General features: G+C 49.4%; 2 protein-coding genes across 4 annotated transcripts in view; one reads left to right on the top strand and one right to left on the bottom strand.

The window, feature by feature from the left end:
* LOC136571688 (alpha-2-macroglobulin-like) overlaps positions 1-7,544 on the top strand; it is a 36,693-nt gene extending 29,149 nt beyond the window's left edge. For all 3 annotated transcript variants that reach the window (XM_066572278.1, XM_066572277.1, XM_066572279.1), the window contains exons 28-36: positions 920-1,085; positions 1,609-1,832; positions 2,208-2,426; positions 2,784-2,911; positions 3,261-3,351; positions 3,920-3,994; positions 4,242-4,344; positions 4,919-4,960; positions 6,410-7,544. In XM_066572278.1, the coding sequence (XP_066428375.1) occupies positions 920-1,085; positions 1,609-1,832; positions 2,208-2,426; positions 2,784-2,911; positions 3,261-3,351; positions 3,920-3,994; positions 4,242-4,344; positions 4,919-4,960; positions 6,410-6,435 (1,074 nt within the window). In that variant the 3' untranslated portion in view covers positions 6,436-7,544. The remainder of the gene's footprint in view (positions 1-919; positions 1,086-1,608; positions 1,833-2,207; positions 2,427-2,783; positions 2,912-3,260; positions 3,352-3,919; positions 3,995-4,241; positions 4,345-4,918; positions 4,961-6,409) is intronic.
* A 1,805-nt stretch (positions 7,545-9,349) lies between these two features.
* The window catches only part of A2M (alpha-2-macroglobulin), a 29,180-nt gene continuing 19,619 nt past the window's right edge, over positions 9,350-18,910 (bottom strand). Inside the window, exons 22-36 of the mRNA XM_066572286.1 lie at positions 18,859-18,910; positions 18,275-18,358; positions 17,702-17,878; positions 17,138-17,222; positions 15,806-15,962; positions 15,429-15,503; positions 14,991-15,156; positions 14,244-14,467; positions 13,650-13,868; positions 13,165-13,292; positions 12,725-12,815; positions 11,412-11,480; positions 10,920-11,022; positions 10,304-10,345; positions 9,350-9,526 (exon numbers count right to left, since the gene is read on the bottom strand). Of these exons, the coding sequence (XP_066428383.1) occupies positions 9,501-9,526; positions 10,304-10,345; positions 10,920-11,022; positions 11,412-11,480; positions 12,725-12,815; positions 13,165-13,292; positions 13,650-13,868; positions 14,244-14,467; positions 14,991-15,156; positions 15,429-15,503; positions 15,806-15,962; positions 17,138-17,222; positions 17,702-17,878; positions 18,275-18,358; positions 18,859-18,910 (1,698 nt within the window). The 3' untranslated portion in view covers positions 9,350-9,500. The remainder of the gene's footprint in view (positions 9,527-10,303; positions 10,346-10,919; positions 11,023-11,411; positions 11,481-12,724; positions 12,816-13,164; positions 13,293-13,649; positions 13,869-14,243; positions 14,468-14,990; positions 15,157-15,428; positions 15,504-15,805; positions 15,963-17,137; positions 17,223-17,701; positions 17,879-18,274; positions 18,359-18,858) is intronic.

The raw sequence follows: 18,910 nt of genomic DNA, 5'->3' as shown, positions 1-18,910 counted from the left end.
GCTGAACTGCTTCTCCAAAGGGGATCACAAAAGATTTCATCTTGTAGTACACACACAGTGAAATTCAAAGCACAAAGCAACAGAAAAGTATGTCTTTTCCTTCTAGACCCTTTATTAAGCTGTAAATGTGCTGTTAGCTTTCAGGTCATGGCATGCTCTCCCTGCAGAGCTACTTTCTCAATTTTTATACCAGCTTTTCCATCACAAATGAGGAGCAGTCATGTCTTGCTGAGGGTTTGTGGTGTAACAGTGTGTGTAAGTCATAACAACATGTAAAGTATTTTACTTTGCTGTAGTGATTGCACTCTTAAACCAATATATGCATTGCTAATGTGAACATCACAAAAAAACTTCCAGAAAATAGAAAAAAGCCACACCTTTTTTTTTTCTTGTGTGGAGATAGAGTTCACCAGCAGACTAGAATCTATATTACTTCCAGAAAGTGATTTTTTTTGAAAATGCCCTGGAAAGGGGGAAACAAACAAAAAGGAAAGGATAGAGCAGAGGGTGAAAGCACAGAACAGTCTCAGGGTGATAGCTGAAGGAGGAAAGCAAGTATTCAGTAAACCTAAAGCAAGGAAGTAATTCAGAGAAATCCTCTTACCCCAGAACACAATCAGACCAGTAATTCTTCGCAAGGAAGAAGGATTGGAGCACTGCTTCACAGTCTTTAAATAAAACTGGGAAAAACCATTACAAGAAGACATGTTAAAGAAAAGTAGATTCAAGATAAGGAGCAGCCTTTGGCTGCCCATCTGTTCAGGAATTATTAGGCCTGGAGGAAAGGGATACATGAGGGTAAAATCTTTGTCAGGCTAAAAAGTGGGATGCTAAGGGTCCACAGGTACCACCCAATTTGTATTGTTCCAAGATGGAACTCAGTATGATCACCTCTCATTCAGTCTCTCTCTCCTTCCAGCACTCAGTGGTGCGGAATGCTCTGTTCTGCCTGGAAACGGCAGCAAATCAGAAGGAAAACCATGTGTACACCAAGGCACTGCTGGCATACGCCTTTGCCCTGGCAGGGAAAAGGGACCAGCGGAAGGCATTGCTTGACTCACTTGAAAAGGAAGCTGTGAGAAAGGGTGAGTGTTCCTGGTGGGACGTGGCTTTCACCAGCCTTACACCTTCCCTTGGCAGATTGGCTTTTGCTGGTGGGGCAGTGGCTGCAGGCACTGGCCTCTGTGGGTAGGGAAAGGTGTAGGGAGAGGAAAGACTTGTGCAAAGGGATTACTTTTCTGAGAGGTTCCTTTTGGAGGCTGCAGCACAAGTTCTCAGTTGTCAGGGGAAATCCTCTAATCCTTCAGAATTGTTCTGTTTAAGTCGGGCTGGACAGTGGTTTTAACCAAGCTGTGGGGACTGTAGCCCACAAATGTGAATGTGGAATCTAGGACAAAGTGGTGTCTAGGCCTGAGGCTCAGGCAGCAGTCTCATACTCATTGTAAACCTGCAAAATGTGTACACCTGACCCTTCCCACTTCACCCTGCATGACAGACACATCCCGGAGGCTCCGTCCTCCCAGCTGGGTCAGGCAGCAGGTCAGGAAGCGCCTTGCAGTATTTCCCAGTAACAGCTGCTTGCTGTCTCTCTCCCTGGCTCCTGTGAAGATGGCTCTGTTCACTGGCAGCGGCCTGGCAAGGAGCCCGAGGCTGATCTCCCGTTCCATCGCTACCGAGCTCCCTCTGCGGAAGTGGAGATGACGGCCTACGTGCTGCTGGCCCAGCTCACCTCGCAGCCAGCCCCTGCCCAGGAGGAGCTGGCTTCTGCATCCCTCATTGCAAAGTGGATCAGCAGCCAGCAGAATCCCAATGGAGGCTTCTCCTCTACCCAGGTGAGCTGCTTCCCTCCGGCCACCTCACACATCGAGGTGTGCCAGAAGATGGCACATGTCAGAGAGCCAAGTGGGAGCACAGGAAGTTTTGTCAGGAAGGTGGGAACTGTAGCCCTGCAATGGATCCATGCAGTACCTCCCATGGCTGCCAAGTTCCTGAGAGGCTGCAGACAAATATGTCAGGTAGTGCCCCTGGGAAGGGAAATATGCTGAAGCTGCTCTTGCCCTCTGTCTTTTCTTCTTAACACTTTTGGAGAAAGTGAGGATGGAGGGGAGGGTGCCAGCTGGCAGAGAGGGCAGGCTGTAGGAGGACAGGCTACAGGAGGAGAGGCTCATTGCATGCCCTGCTGGGACACTGGGACTCGTCTCTTTCAGGACACAGTGGTGGCTCTCCAAGCCTTGTCCCTGTACGGAGCTGCCACCTATGCCAAGAGCGGGGCAGCTTCCAAAGTGGCCCTGCACTCTGGAGGGGACTTCCAGCAAGACTTCCAAGTGGATCCCAGCAACCGGCTGCTGCTCCAGCGCGTGCCCCTTCCCCAGCTGCCAGGGCAGTACAGCGTGGAGGTGTCTGGTGAAGGATGCGTCTACCTGCAGGTGAGGCTGATGGGGACAGCGGGCATCCTGGAGGGGAGCCCCTGGCCAGGCTGGAGAGGACACAATCATAGGATCATCCAGGCTGGAAAACACCCTGAGATCATCAAATCCTTCCCTGGAGGTAGAGGAGAGTAAAGAACAGGAGAGAGGGGAGAGGTGCAAGGCTGTGAGTAAAGGACAGAAGATAGAGAGAGTAGAGGGATGTGGAAGAGAGAGTGGGACTCAAGCAGAGCAGTCTCTGCAGTGTGGAGGAGCTGTGAGAAGTGGGGAGGCTGGGTGTGAGAGGGGCCCCTCTCTCCCACGTGGAGCACACACTCACTCACAGACACTCACCCAGAGCTGCTGGCTGTCCCCTAGACCAGCCTGAGGTACAATGTGCAGCCCACAAAGGAGGAGGCGCCCTTCATGCTTCATGTGCACACAGTCCCGGAGGCCTGCGGGGACTCCACAGCTCACAAGGTCTTTGACATTGCCATAAATGTCAGGTGAGTCTGCATTCCGGTCTGAGCTTTCCTCTTGAGCCCTGGGAGCTGGGGGAGGTCTGGTTGTCCCCGGGGGGAGGCAGTCTGAGAGCGCAGCACATTCCTGGGAAGGTGGGCAGGAGGCGGCTGCTCTGTGAGGAGAGGCTCTGGAGGAAGGATTTGTCCTGCTGTGTGGGCAGCCCAGGGCTGGGCTGGAGGGAGGCTGTGCAGATGACTAGGAGAACGTGGCACAGCTGGAGAGGAAGGTGCTGGACTGCCAGGACTTAGTGGGATGCCAAGTGTTATGGAAGAGCTGGAAGCGTGCCCAGCTCTGAGTTGATGTGCACTGGATCTTTGTTGCTTGGTTCCTCAGTTACACAGGGGAGCGCAACGTCTCCAACATGGTGATTGTTGATGTGAAGATGCTGTCAGGATTTGTCCCCTTGAAGTCCTCATTGGGGAAGGTATGGTGCTGTGTGAAGCATTTCTTTGAGTATATCTGTTTTTAATATCAGGCATCAATTTCTTTATTTAAAGTAGCATTTAATTATTTTCCTGGTATCTTTTCCACTCTTAGACCTGTCCATCTTTTCCTCCAGGTCTTCCACCCCCCATCTCTGGAGTAGGGGTGTATAAGGGATGCCAGTAGCAGCATTCCCTTCCCACTCCTCAAGTTCTTGTGGTAGCTTGCAAATATGTGCTGTTTAGCCCCAAATCAAAAGATGGAAGGAGACCATCCAGTCTAATATCAGGGACTCAGGAGCCTTGGGAGATATATGACAGCCATGACAATACTGGTGCCTCATTACATTTTTGTGTCAAGAAGGCGAAGGAGCCTGAGATGGTGGGAGCTGGGGGAAGTCTTAGGTTGTGGGGCTTCATAGAAGAGTGTTTGACAAGTCCCCTGGGAAGTATACTTCCTGTGCTTTACTTCTCAGCACCTACATGGTGAGATTTTAGTGATGGGGAGAAATTGAAGATTGACTAACGTCCCTTCAGAACATCAACCTCCTCCACATCTCCTTTTCCCAGCTTTCAAACACACGGTTTCACCAGATCCAGCGAACAGAAGTGAACACAAACCATGTTTTGCTGTACATTGAGCAGGTGAGGACTAACCCAGGGCTGCCATGGGGCACACACTGAGCTCTGCAGCACAATAGCAGTAACAAAAAATGGAAATGGAGAGCACTGCTAATATCCCCAGAGCATGGGTGGCTGGGGAGAGAATCAGTGTCCCCCCAGAGCAATGGTGGCCAGGGAGAGTGTGGGAGCCTGGGCTCAGTGCAGAGGCACAGGGGAGCCTGGGCTGCAGTGCAGAGCCCCCCTGAGCCTCTACTGCTTCCCTTCCCAGCTGGGCAGGGAGACCCTCAGCTTCTCCTTCACGGTGGAGCGGGACATCCCCGTGCGGGGCCTGAAGCCAGCCCAGGTGAAGGTCTATGACTACTACGAGACAGGTGAGTGCCAGCAGTGCCCGTGGCAGCGAGGCTGGGCAGGGGACACGTGGAGGGGCACGGGAGCTGTGGGGACCCGCAGCTGCCCCAGCCTGGCACTGCCACGCCAGCCCTGCCCTGAGCTCTGGGAGGGCAGAGGGACTGGGGCAGAGCCGTCCATGCTGGGGGTCCCGTGTTCATTTCTGGCCCTGCAGTGTGGCCCTGCCTGTGCTTCCAGGCAGACCTGCTGCTCCTTGTGCCTCTGCTGTCCTGGCTGCTGTGCCAGGGTGGCAGTGACAGAGCTCTTTGTGCCCACCTCAGCCCAGTGTGCTGGGAGAAGGTGTCTGAGCAGCCCTTGGCTGCACTGGCAAGGAGACCTGCTGGAGCTGCCTGTGTGGGTGGCTCTGCCTTGCTGCCACTGCTCCCAGACAGGGCTGGCCCTGGGGCTGCCCCCACCCCAACTGGCATCTCTGGGGGAAACTGGGGATGCTGGCACCAGCCTGCTCTGGCAGCCTAGGAAAAGCATCTCTGTGGCACCCATCCCTCTGCCAGCAGTGCCAGGGGTCATGACAGCTCTCCCTTCCCTTCTGTTTTCCAGATGAGTTTGCCACACAGGAATACAATGCTCCCTGCATCACAGGTAGGGTACTGCTTTCTTCACTGCTCTCTCCATCTTCTTCATTATATTTTTGGTCTTCCAGCCAGCACTTGTCTCTTCCTGTTTGAATTTGGATGACATTGGCCCAACGTACACGCACAGATCTTGTGTGTAAAACAAAGAGCATGGGTGTTACAGAGATGGCAAGTTTGCCTTTGGCTGCTGCTGTCTGGAGGAACAGCTGCTTCTTGCTAAGGTTCCTGCTGCCCCAGGGCCTCTCAGGAGACTGCTGTGCCTTATAACCCTGGGCAGGCAGCCCTCAGTGTGGACTTGGAGTCTGAGCTGTCAGGACAGAATACTGTCATCTCTGGGGGATTCTCTGCAATGCAAGGCCATGTGTGTTTGGCTTAGGAGCACAGGTACTTTAGGAGCTTCTGTAATATGGTCTGACCTAGGTTATTTCCCCTGTCCTATATGGAGTCTTCCAATATGAAGTGTGGCAGGTCTTATTTTTCATCAATAATCCAGTTTCAGGTGTTTGGAATATGGAGGCTTCAGGAAAGCAGAGCTCCTGGGAAATGGTTTTTCACAGGACCTGACTGTGACACCTGAGAACAGAGAAAAAGTGATTTGGACTTGGAGAAGGCAAAAGCTTTGCCTTCTGCTGGTGGTAAATGGTGGCATTTATCTCCTTTAGTGTTTCTAACTGAAAAAGTAGAAGAGTCTGAACTCTCACACTTCTGTTCCATAGTGCTTGTTAATCTGGGCTGTGTTCCATAGGTACAGCCGTTTTCTGCTGATTCTGGACCTACAGCCTCCCTTCATGGAAAAATGTGCATAAGTCCAAACATTGAGTAGACAGTAAAACATTTCCAAAGGGTATTTTGGTGTGGTCTGGTTGTCCAGTGTGAGACTCATGGGGAGACCTTAGATTTTAGGCTATTTTTTCCCCAGTTCTGTTAAAAGGCAGAGATTTTATTTTCCTTGGAAAGGGGGATGGGAAACTGCCACTTAAGAGGCTCATCCACTACGCTAAATGTACAGAGGTGGCCTGCACTGACTGGAAGGCAGATCTCACTTGCCAAGCTTCCTTCCCTGCCCTGTATAGTAGAGCAACAGAGTGCAGTGGTTTTCTTCCACTCTTTGCAGAGAAATAAACAGAGCACGTCTCACTGGTACACCAACCAGCTTTTCCTATTTGCACTGTGCTGTTTGCACTCAGTTGTGACAAATCCCACTCTGCTTATCTCTCCCAGTGGGTCAGGGAGAATTTCAGCCCTCTCTCAACCTCACGCTGCCTTGAAAGTGGCACAAGTAGTGAGTGTGGATGATCCTCCATCCTGGTAAAACAGCAACTCTCTCCTGTACTGTGCTCCACACACAACTTGGCTTCCACATCTACATCTTGCTCCCTCTGTCTCTCAACCTTAGAAAGCAGATGGACATATCTCTCTGACTCCTGTTCCCTCCCATCTTCTTTCATCCTTGCAGAGGAAGCAGACCAGGGAAATGACTGAAGAACACTCCCAGATGCTGGAACCTGCCTGCCTCACCACCACCACACAGCATGACATTAATAATGCCTGCATGGAATGGAAAGTGAACTTTACAAATAAATTAACTGTACTTACCAATGATTTTTGAACAATTTGTTCCCCGTTCCGATTTTTCCTGCTCATCTTTCAGTCACAGCTTTAATCTCCCTGGCTTCTTAGGTTAAAGAGTAACCCATCTAACAATGCCTGTGTGCAGGGAAATAAGGCTAACAAGAGAGGAGGAAAAAAAAAAGAAGACAGAATGATCTAAGTGGGGGTCAGCCTCTCTAATGTATCTGTCTCTGTGTTATGTTCTCTGAACTTATCATCTGAGATGCAGTCTAATCAATGGAGAAAGATAGGTAGTTCGTGGGAACCACTTCTCTCCCCTGACTTAAAAACCATATCCTCCATTGAATTGGTCTCTGCAGAGGCCTCTCCATGTCTCCCACCATTAGGCAGCCTGGAAGATCAACTAATGTTACATGAAATTCAGCCTCTGTGACCTTCCCTGCAGATACCCCTCCTGGGATGGTTTCTTGTTTGTAGAAGAGTGGGAGGAGACAGAGTCTGCCCTCTTCAATGATTAGAGAGTGCCAGGGGGGCAGCAGGGTTGTGTGCATGCATCATGCCTTCAGCTACTGGCTTACAATGGCTTGTCCTCCAGTTGAAGCTTGAGCCTTCTTGTGGAAGTTTCCCTTATCTCATGTCTGCTACTTCTGGGAGATTCCCAAGGAGAAGCTAATGGCATTTGCCACTAACCTACCTGCCTATGTCTAGTTTAAATGGTACACTCATTTAAATCACATAGCTGCTTTGATGAAACTGTCCATAGGCCTCTTAGACACCCCCAGGAATGATCCCCCTTTCTTCGTTTTGCCTCATGAATTTGTGGTTTTAACTTCTGAATGCAAAAAAAATCTTAGGTGCCTGTTTATTCTCATGAAATGCTTACTGTTAGGTATCATGGCATGTTGTGCATCCAAAGTATGCTCAGTTGGCTGTTTCATCCAATTTTTGGTTTAGTGTACCTGCACAAACAGTGTCATTGAGAACAAATAAAATTCTTCATCTATTTTGCTAGATATTAACATTATGTCACTTTGTCTTCTGTTATGTTTGGGGTTTACACACTCAAGGCCTTTTGACACCTCCTATTCAGAGGAGACTGTGGAATGAACCGGCTTCAGTGACAGCTGAGCAAGATTTATAATACAGTTAAATTGCATTTTGTTTTGAATTAGAAGTAACATAGCCATCTATTTTTTCTAACATGAGGCAATTGCTTTTCCAGAGAAAGGAGGGCCTGTATTTGTGAAATAAGCTACATGAGGGACTCCTATAGGTGTATTTGGTTAAGCTTACATTGGCAGGGCAAAAGGCACCTCTGCACGTAGAAACATGTAAGTAAAACACACATGGTGCCATATGACCTCTTGAACTGAGGCTGACTGCCTCTGCATCCATGTAAGACATCTCGAAACCATTTGGAAAATGTACATGAAAAATGTTTAGCCCAAATTACAAGACATGAAGCCAGGTTCTCCCCATTGAAATTTTCGAAGCACTGTAAGCCTAGTTGTGAAGGAGAAAAAAATAATATTAAAATTACTCAGAAAACCCAGAGGAGATCTATGGATCTCCACTGAGGATAAGATGATAAAGTTCTTATGAAAAATGCAAGTGGTTCTTGGTTGAATTTTTGCCGAAGATTATCTTGAGTGCCATCATGTGTCACATATAGGAGAACCAGGTGATCAGACCCAGCTAGCAGAGGTTTAGGAAAGGCAGGTCCTGCTTGATCAGTCTGATCTCCTTCTATGACAAGGTGACCCACTCAATGGATAAGGGAAAGGCCGTGGATGTAGGTTACCCAGACTTCAGTAAAGCCTTTGACACAATTTCCCACAGCTTTCTCCTGGAAAAATTGACTGCCTGTTGCTTGGACAGGTGCACTGTTTGCTGGGTAAAAAGCTGTCTGGATTGGCAGGCCCAGGGAGAGGTGGTGAATGGAGCTACAGAATCCAGCTGCTCACCAGTGGGGTCCCCAGGGCCCAGTGTTGGGGTCCCCAGGGCCCAGTGTTGGGGTCCCCAGGGCCCAGCGTTGGGGCCACTCCCACTTAATTATCAATGACCTAAGGGGTTCAAGGGCACCCTCAGTAAGTTTGAAGGAAACACCAAGCTAGGCGAGAGTGTTGATCTGCTGGAGGGCAGGGGGGCTCTGCAGAGGGATCTGGACAGGCTGGATCCATGGGTCAAGGCAAGTGGTGTGAGGCCAAGTGCTGGGTCCTACACTTGGGTCACAACAACTCCATGTAACCCTACACAGTTTAGCAGTGGACTGAGCAATGCTGGGTTAATAGTAGGGCTTGACCTTAAAGCCTTACCCAACCAAAAAAATTCTATGAGTGACACTCTGAAGGTCCCAGTCCCTCTCTGATTTCACTTTAGCTGGTTAGAAACAAGCAGACCCTGAGAGAATGGGAAAGCCCACAGGTCTTCTCTTCTGTCTGGGCTTCTGCAAAAGATCAGATTGGACAGGTTCACAGTGTCCTGGCATCTCACAGCAGTGATTTCACAGTGCAGTCAAAGGCAATATGTGATCAGAAGTTTATGTCCAAGGATCACCTGGCAGATAACACTCTCTGTAAAGGCAGAGTGACAAACTTCCAGTGATTAATGGATGAGATATGATGTCCTCTCTCCTTAAAAAATAACTGGCAAGTATGGAGAAAAATCTCCCAACTACTAAAAGCTGTCTGCCTTCTGGTATTCCTGAGGAGTTCTCAAACACCACCTTGCCATGGATGGCTCTGGATTGAAATCTCAGGCCATGACATGGATAGGAAGAGAGACAAGCACAACAGTAAAAGAAAACAAGGCCAGAGACATCTGATGAGAATCAAGAACTAATTTATTTACAGTGTTGCTTCCTTTTTGCTTTTGAGATGTCCTCCTCTAACTTTTCAATACCCCTCCTTTAACATGATCTTCTAGGGGCAGAAACACATGAGCTGATACAGCAAGGCTCCGACAAGATGCATTCTTCAGGAATTTCCTTGTTCTGCCTCAGCTGGAGGTGGGAAAAGAACAAAGTGAGATAAATATTTTGGTGGGTGGTATCCAGAGCCTTGGATATCCCTGTGTTCTGGTGGCTGTGTGAGTTCAAGCCTGTTAAACTATGAGAAACCGCTTCACTTAAAAATGCTCAGTTGCAGATAGATAATAGAATGGGAATGACTGGACACATTCAAAATATCTATGCTACAGAGAGGGGAGGCAGATTTGTCCTGGCGATACATGAGCTATCCAAGCACACATTCTCTCTCAGCAACTGCATTTCCCACGAGAAAGCAAAATCAACCCAGGGAAGAGTTTGAAAGGTCCTCGTAAAGAGATGTGAATAACATCAACATTTCACCAAGGTATTTGGGAGACAATTCCTCAGTACCTTTCAGTGTCTGCAGCATAGCAGATGTGGCCCTAAAAAGGGCAGAGACACAAAAGGCTGAGTGTGATGTTTCATCCCAAGGGAGACCCGAATCTTATTTGCATAAAGTGACACTAACGCAGAGGAAAAGACAATTGCCACTGTACAAACAAAGGCAGTAATACTGAGATTGCTGTATGCAGGGAAGGAAAATGAAAGCTGTATCTGATCTTACAGAGGAAGCTGGGTGGCAGCATTGCTTTTGGTCTCTGTACTGACATTAGGGACTGCTGTAGGCACAGTGAGGAAAATGCTGAGAGTAGACACAGGCCAAGAAAACACAAGGTCTACAAAGACTCTAGTTCAAGACAACTTGTAACAGTCCCTGCCGGAACATCTGAGTTGTTCAAGTGCACCTACCTGTGATGCAGGGAGCACTGTATTCCTGTGTGGCAAACTCATCTGGAAGACAGAAGGGAAGGGAGAGCTGTCATGACCCCTGGCACTGCTGGCAGAGGGATGGGTGCCACAGAGATGCTTTTCCTAGGCTGCCAGAGCAGGCTGGTGCCAGCATCCCCAGTTTCCCCCAGAGATGCCAGTTGGGGTGGGGGCAGCCCCAGGGCCAGCCCTGTCTGGGAGCAGTGGCAGCAAGGCAGAGCCACCCACACAGGCAGCTCCAGCAGGTCTCCTTGCCAGTGCAGCCAAGGGCTGCTCAGACACCTCCTCCCAGCACACTGGGCTGAGGTGGGCACAAAGAGCTCTGTCACTGCCACCCTGGCACAGCAGCCAGGACAGCAGAGGCACAAGGAGCAGCAGGTCTGCCTGGAAGCACAGGCAGGGCCACACTGCAGGGCCAGAAATGAACACGGGACCCCCAGCATGGACGGCTCTGCCCCAGTCCCTCTGCCCTCCCAGAGCTCAGGGCAGGGCTGGCGTGGCAGTGCCAGGCTGGGGCAGCTGCGGGTCCCCACAGCTCCCGTGCCCCTCCACGTGTCCCCTGCCCAGCCTCGCTGCCACGGGCACTGCTGGCACTCACCTGTCTCGTAGTAGTCATAGACCTTCACCTGGGCTGGCTTCAGGCCCCGCACGGGGATGTCCCGCTCCACCGTGAAGGAGAAGCTGAGGGTCTCCCTGCCCAGCTGGGAAGGGAAGCAGTAGAGGCTCAGGGGGGCTCTGCACTGCAGCCCAGGCTCCCCTGTGCCTCTGCACTGAGCCCAGGCTCCCACACTCTCCCCGGCCACCATTGCTCTGGGGGACACAGCGCTGTAGGGCTGGCTGAGGGACAGGGGCAAACCCTGGGACCATTCCCCACCCTCAGGGAGGCTCTGCTGGTGCACAGGATGGACGGATTGCTGACTGAGGGCTGGGAGCAAAGTAGCATTAAGTCTAAAAACTTGAAGTTTGTAGTCAGAAAAAGACAGTAAATTATTCAGTCCCATTCTTAGCAGAGCCATGGTAGTTTTGAGTCCAGATTTTTTGCTCTACACAGCCAACATTCCCAATGCCTGTGTTTCTGCCCCATCCTCACCTTTTCCAGGTATAGTAGAACATGGTTTGTATTCAGCTCTGTGCGCTCAATAACAGGGTGGGCTTCCAGCTGAAGAAAGAAGACCAAGATATTACTGCATTGAAGGAGGTCTCCCTGTGCCCCTTGCACAGCCCTGTGGGTGGGATGTAGTCTGGATGAAATACTGCAGTACTCAGGGAACTAAGCGAGCAGCGCAGAACTGTCTCCTGGGTGGGCCACACAAGTATCATGGTCTCCAGCCCTCCCTTCACCTTCAGGCTGGCTGAAGAAGTACAACCTGGCTCCAGAAAAGCCTCAGCACTGGATCAAACACAGTGATGGAACAATTAAATGAAAATACATTCCATCTGGCTTGCTAGTTGTGCACCACCTTTATTTTCCAGTTCATGCACCTAATCAGCATCTCAAACAGTTACCCAACATCTAAAGAGTCACAATGTTATAAGATGGTTTTAGATCAGCCAAGAGAGAAAGGAAACAGCACTATTTTTGAATGTACTACGCACAGACGATGTTTATGGGGAGCTGTTGGGACACAGTGAAATGAAAGTGCCCATCACCAGTCTAAAGAGAAAATTACTTATTCTATTTTTTCTTAGACTGATCACATCGTCTCCCCTTGTGCTGGCCTTAAGCCATGCATGAAAAGAGACTACAGTACATGTCAAATGTGCAAATGACAGTGACAAAATCAAGCTGAAGCTTTGTCATTTGCTACAGACATTTGAAAGGTCTCTCAAATATAGGAAAGTGGATGTTTTCCCTTTGTATTCAGCACTGGTGATGCTGCACATTGAATTCTACACTCAGTTTTGGACCCCTCACTTCAGACCTTGGAGCAATTCCAAAGAAAGACAATGATCCTGGAAACGGGACTGGAATGTAAGTCTTATGAGGAGCGGCTGAGGGTACTGAGATTGTTTAGTCTGAAGAAAAGAAGGCTCAAGGGAACCTTGTTGCTCTCTACAACTCCCTGGAAGGAGGTTGCAGTGAGGCAAGGGACAGTCTCTCCTCCCAGGCATACAGAAATGGAACAAGAGGAAATGTCCCCAAGTTGTGACAGGGGAGATTAATGTTGAATATTAGGAGAAATTGCTTCACTGAAAGAGAGAATAAGCATGGGAACAGGCTTTGTGGGAAAGTAGTGAAGTCATGATTCCTGGAAAAGTTAAAAAAAAAGAGTAGATGGGGCACTTTGTGATATGATAATAAGTGGGTCTTGTTCTCTTTGGTGGAAGGGTGCACATGGAGATCTTTTTCAACCATAATGACTCTATGATTCAATGTTGCTCGTATGACAAACAAGCTCCTACCTTCCTCACTGAGGACTTCAAGGGGACAAATCCTGACAGCATCTTCACATCAACAATCACCATGTTGGAGACGTTGCGCTCCCCTGTGTAACTGAGGAACCAAGCAACAAAGATCCAGTGCACATCAACTCAGAGCTGGGCACGCTTCCAGCTCTTCCATAACACTTGGCATCCCACTAAGTCCTGGCAGTCCAGCACCTTCCTCTCCAGCTGTGCCACGTTCTCCTAGTCATCTGCACAGCCTCCCTCCAGCCCAGCCCTGGGCTGCCCACACAGCAGGACAAATCCTTCCTCCAGAGCCTCTCCTCACAGAGCAGCCGCCTCCTGCCCACCTTCCCAGGAATGTGCTGCGCTCTCAGACTGCCTCCCCCCGGGGACAACCAGACCTCCCCCAGCTCCCAGGGCTCAAGAGGAAAGCTCAGACCGGAATGCAGACTCACCTGACATTTATGGCAATGTCAAAGACCTTGTGAGCTGTGGAGTCCCCGCAGGCCTCCGGGACTGTGTGCACATGAAGCATGAAGGGCGCCTCCTCCTTTGTGGGCTGCACATTGTACCTCAGGCTGGTCTAGGGGACAGCCAGCAGCTCTGGGTGAGTGTCTGTGAGTGAGTGTGTGCTCCACGTGGGAGAGAGGGACCCCTCTCACACCCAGCCTCCCCACTTCTCACAGCTCCTCCACACTGCAGAGACTGCTCTGCTTGAGTCCCACTCTCTCTTCCACATCCCTCTACTCTCTCTATCTTCTGTCCTTTACTCACAGCCTTGCACCTCTCCCCTCTCTCCTGTTCTTTACTCTCCTCTACCTCCAGGGAAGGATTTGATGATCTCAGGGTGTTTTCCAGCCTGGATGATCCTATGATTGTGTCCTCTCCAGCCTGGCCAGGGGCTCCCCTCCAGGATGCCCGCTGTCCCCATCAGCCTCACCTGCAGGTAGACGCATCCTTCACCAGACACCTCCACGCTGTACTGCCCTGGCAGCTGGGGAAGGGGCACGCGCTGGAGCAGCAGCCGGTTGCTGGGATCCACTTGGAAGTCTTGCTGGAAGTCCCCTCCAGAGTGCAGGGCCACTTTGGAAGCTGCCCCGCTCTTGGCATAGGTGGCAGCTCCGTACAGGGACAAGGCTTGGAGAGCCACCACTGTGTCCTGAAAGAGACGAGTCCCAGTGTCCCAGCAGGGCATGCAATGAGCCTCTCCTCCTGTAGCCTGTCCTCCTACAGCCTGCCCTCTCTGCCAGCTGGCACCCTCCCCTCCATCCTCACTTTCTCCAAAAGTGTTAAGAAGAAAAGACAGAGGGCAAGAGCAGCTTCAGCATATTTCCCTTCCCAGGGGCACTACCTGACATATTTGTCTGCAGCCTCTCAGGAACTTGGCAGCCATGGGAGGTACTGCATGGATCCATTGCAGGGCTACAGTTCCCACCTTCCTGACAAAACTTCCTGTGCTCCCACCTGGCTCTCTGACATGTGCCATCTTCTGGCACACCTCGATGTGTGAGGTGGCCGGAGGGAAGCAGCTCACCTGGGTAGAGGAGAAGCCTCCATTGGGATTCTGCTGGCTGCTGATCCACTTTGCAATGAGGGATGCAGAAGCCAGCTCCTCCTGGGCAGGGGCTGGCTGCGAGGTGAGCTGGGCCAGCAGCACGTAGGCCGTCATCTCCACTTCCGCAGAGGGAGCTCGGTAGCGATGGAACGGGAGATCAGCCTCGGGCTCCTTGCCAGGCCGCTGCCAGTGAACAGAGCCATCTTCACAGGAGCCAGGGGGAGAGACAGCAAGCAGCTGTTACTGGGAAATACTGCAAGGCGCTTCCTGACCTGCTGCCTGACCCAGCTGGGAGGACGGAGCCTCCGGGATGTGTCTGTCATGCAGGGTGAAGTGGGAAGGGTCAGGTGTACACATTTTGCAGGTTTACAATGAGTATGAGACTGCTGCCTGAGCCTCAGGCCTAGACACCACTTTGTCCTAGATTCCACATTCACATTTGTGGGCTACAGTCCCCACAGCTTGGTTAAAACCACTGTCCAGCCCGATTTAAACAGAACAATTCTGAAGGATTAGAGGATTTCCCCTGACAACTGAGAACTTGTGCTGCAGCCTCCAAAAGGAACCTCTCAGAAAAGTAATCCCTTTGCACAAGTCTTTCCTCTCCCTACACCTTTCCCTACCCACAGAGGCCAGTGCCTGTAGCCACTGCCCCACCAGCAAAAGCCAATCTGCCAAGGGAAGGTGTAAGGCTGGTGCAAGCCACGTCCCACCAGGAACACTCACCCTTTCTCACAGCTTCCTTTTCAAGTGAGTCAAGCAATGCCTTCCGCTGGTCCCTTTTCCCTGCCAGGGCAAAGGCGTATGCCAGCAGTGCCTTGGTGTACACATGGTTTTCCTTCTGATTTGCTGCCGTTTCCAGGCAGAACAGAGCATTCCGCACCACTGAGTGCTGGGGAAAGGAATCCAGTGATTAGGAGGGTGGGAAGAAATGAGGCTTTTGCCTTACTGAAAGCACACCATCCTACTGAACTTTCAGGAGGGGACTGACGGAAGGAGGTCTAGAAACAAGTAGTGTACAATATTTCCATATATAGCAAATATGACAGTTATTATACCACAGGGTTCAACAACCAAGTAATTTTTCCAATCTGGGCAAATTCTGGTCAATACTATGTTGACTGACACAGCACAAGTGGCCCAAGTTAGGATGCAGACACATACAGTCACGGGCAGGGGAATCTCCAGCAACGCGATAGTGATGTAGGCTGTCAGTGTGGCCTCGTTGTCCACTCCACCCTGCAGGGAAACACAAAGGTAGATGCTGACCCCACCCACCTTCATATCCTCAGTCTTTTCTCCCACTCCAGTAGGAGCAGTGCACTATTCTGCATTGCAGTCCTTTAGCTTGCCTCCTTCCTTTTGCAGCTGACCTGAAGGTATCTCAAATAAGTACAGAACGGTATGTGGCTCCCTCCCCAACATTTGCCATTGGCATGGGTATATCCCATCTCCCTATGTGCTCAAGAAGCTCAACTGGCCCCATCTGACTTATGGCCAAGTTCTAGCCTCACAAAGAAACAACCAGGCAGACTTGTTACCTTCATGGCGTTGTTCAGGAGTGTCCCAGAACTCTGGAAACAGCCATTCTCCTTCTGTTTGTAGGACAGCCAGATCAAAGCATCCTGGATGTGCTTCTCCTCTATGAAGATGTGATGCCGGGCCTGGGCAAAGGACTTGAGGACAAAGGCTGTGAGCCTGAAAGTGAGAAAAAGAAAGGGCCTGAGCAGGCCTGTTGCCCATTGCAATTGAGAGGGCCCATGTACACTTCATCTATCTGGAAACACGCAAGCGGACCTGGGAAACTGTGGGCCAATTAGTCAGACCATATGTATATTATATCCTCACCTCAAAAAATTCTGTCCAAAAATTGATTTCCACTTTGATTTTTGTCTCTCATTTTTGGCTCAAAAAACCCTGTGATCTCTTTGTATTGAGGCTACAGTTTGAAGGACAATGATTGTTGATCTGTCTTTGAAAAAAGCTCTTTGAAAAATATCTGTAATTGCATGCCAATTAGTTAAATATGCATAAGAGAAGTACTCAAAATTACAAGGAAGAATAATTATATTCCTGCAAGCTCATGGTCTGCTGGTAGAACTCTTAAACTGTGAATCCATGCTTCATGGGTTTCCCAGAACTACCCTAGAATTTTAAAGTAAAGCAGAACATGTTAAAAGAGTTTTTGTTAAGAGTTGTTGCAAGCAGTTATGGAAAAGAAGCAGGCATGTGGTAAGAAGCCAACATGCTGTCAAAAGCCAATTACCATTTCAGAAACTAAAAGCAAACTGAGGGTGATGAGTTCTTCCGTTATTATCCTTACTTGAAATTGAAAGCACATGAAAATGATATACAGGAGCAAGTCAAAACTTTTCAATAAGTCAAAATGGCAACACACATGCTCCTCCAGCCTGTCTTTGCTTAGTAGCATACAAACACTTAGGAAAAAAAAACATTCAGCACTGTTCTTGGACTATCAACCTTTCCACTTGTGTTTCCTCATATGTTTCCATACAGAACCATCTTTTCCAGCAGACTTCTCAGCAGATGCTAGTCTAGAAGAGCTGCCACTGCAACTTTTCAACCTTCTTCAGTCAGGATGTTAAATCCCGGCTCCCTTCTTCCCCAGTTTATCTATATTTTCTTTTTGTTTGTAGTGGTCCTCGGAGCCACTGGGTGGAAGCACTTCAGCCATAAGCTGGCTGATGTAGCCTATTTATTAAGAAGGAGGCAGCCTAGGGATCACACCAGCTCTGGAAAGCCTGCTGGTCTACAACAGAATTTCCTATTTACTGTCAGGCAGTATTTATTATAAATGTGTGGGTGAGAAAGAGGAGCTTATTGGAGATGCATGGGTGGCATTGAAATCTCACCAGGTATTCCCTGGTTGGCCATAACGTTGTCCAAAGGTACTGTAAGAACCATCCTGGTGCTTGTAGTTCAGCTGCCTCTGATAACCTACAATGGAAAGATAAGGCAAGATTCAGATGCAAGAAAGAGTCTGCTGAGGGATGGGAAAATAGAAAAATAGCTCCATCAGCAAAAGCAAATGAGAGAGGCATAGGTCAGTCCTTTCCTAATCAATATGCAGTGCTGCTACATCCCCACCTCCATGAATGAGGAAAAGCAACACCTGCCTTTCTTCAGAAGGATGACAGGACCTATAAATGACAATGAGTGAGTCACGGTAGCAGTGACAACTCTGCACTGCATTGCCACCCCATGAGAAAAGTACTTGCAATGATCAGGTACAGTAATGCTTAAGCAACACAAAATAATAAAGAAAAAAGCAGCAAAAGGCCTCTTCAGGCATAAGCAGAGACCATCTGTGTATGAGAGAAGACCTCTTTCAACATCCGGCCATCATTTGGCAAATCTACTCCAGGAAGGATCCAGAAAAAAGCCAAAGCAGAAGCAAAATCCATGCTCCAGCTCACCGCTCACTAAGTATCCAGTGGCCTTGGATTTGATCTCCTCACTCAGCTGCCCTGTCTTGTTCAGATAGTCCAGGACGTAGATGTTGGGGGCAAACAGGACCATGTTCTGCTCCCCACAGCCAAAGGGCATCTGGAGGAGCTGGTGCAGGTTCTGCATGGCAGTGCCCATGATGTCACCTGAGGAGCAGGAGATACCATAGGGATGTTGACAATATTTAGGGCTGGCTATCAGAATCAGGGGAAGCTACTGAATGACAATGCAGGAGATATCAGAGAAGAACAAAAGATATTGTGGATTGATAAAGATCCTGGAACAAAACACAGAACATCAGAGAAAAAAAAAAGGGAAATGAGAAAAAGGTTAGGGGAGGAGAGAAAGGTGAGAAGGCTGGGAAAAAAGGCTTGCAGAAAAGGAAAAGGAATAGCACAAACAGAAGGGAAAGTTCTCAGGACAGAAGAGATTAAAGACAAGAATGAGCTGTGCTAGAAACCAAGAGAAAAAGCTGTGAGGTAGGAGGTCAACACAAGGAGTCAGAAACAGCACATGGTTCTACTGTGAGGCTGTTAACTCACCCAGCACTGAGAAATATGCTCTGCCTGAGTCTTTTACCACATTTTCAGGTAGCAATAGGGAAAACTCCTCTTTCACAGGCACTCCTGAGAAAGAAACAAGACCCAAACAGCTTCAGTGCAGTTCCAAGAAATGGCTAATGGAAGGGGAGGGGGTCTCAGTGCAACAACAGGAACTCTTCCTATTAGAAATGCCCTGATTTCAGTTACTTCATATTTCCCTGGCTGTAACAGTCTCTGCATGAAACCACTCCCAGCCACTTCAAGGCACTGCAGATCATGTGTCTACAACTTCCTCCTGAGTGTGCAAGAAAACAAGAGGACATGTAACTCCTGTGCCAGAACTAAAGAGAGTAGGGATGCAAAAATCCATCCTAAATCTGTCCTGGCTCATACCATACTTAGGCAGGAGGGTCAATTCTTTAGGACTTTCTTCTGTCTTATGTCTCAAACTCCCTACCAATGGGGCATGTTTTGAATACCCAAAAATGTCAGACTACATGGAATATGATAGAGGCAGGCCTCCAACATCCCACCCATCAAACCACACAGGAACAAATTGAGAGTGTGCAAAGAGTGGGCTTTACCTTTTACACAGAGCACAGAATTCTGGGTTGTTTCCTTCTCAACTCCTTCAGG

Source organism: Molothrus aeneus, chromosome 2, assembly GCF_037042795.1.
Source record: "Molothrus aeneus isolate 106 chromosome 2, BPBGC_Maene_1.0, whole genome shotgun sequence".
NCBI lineage: Eukaryota > Metazoa > Chordata > Aves > Passeriformes > Icteridae > Molothrus > Molothrus aeneus.
The sequence above is the reverse complement of the archived record's forward strand: the minus strand, read 5'-3'. Positions and strand labels throughout refer to the sequence as shown.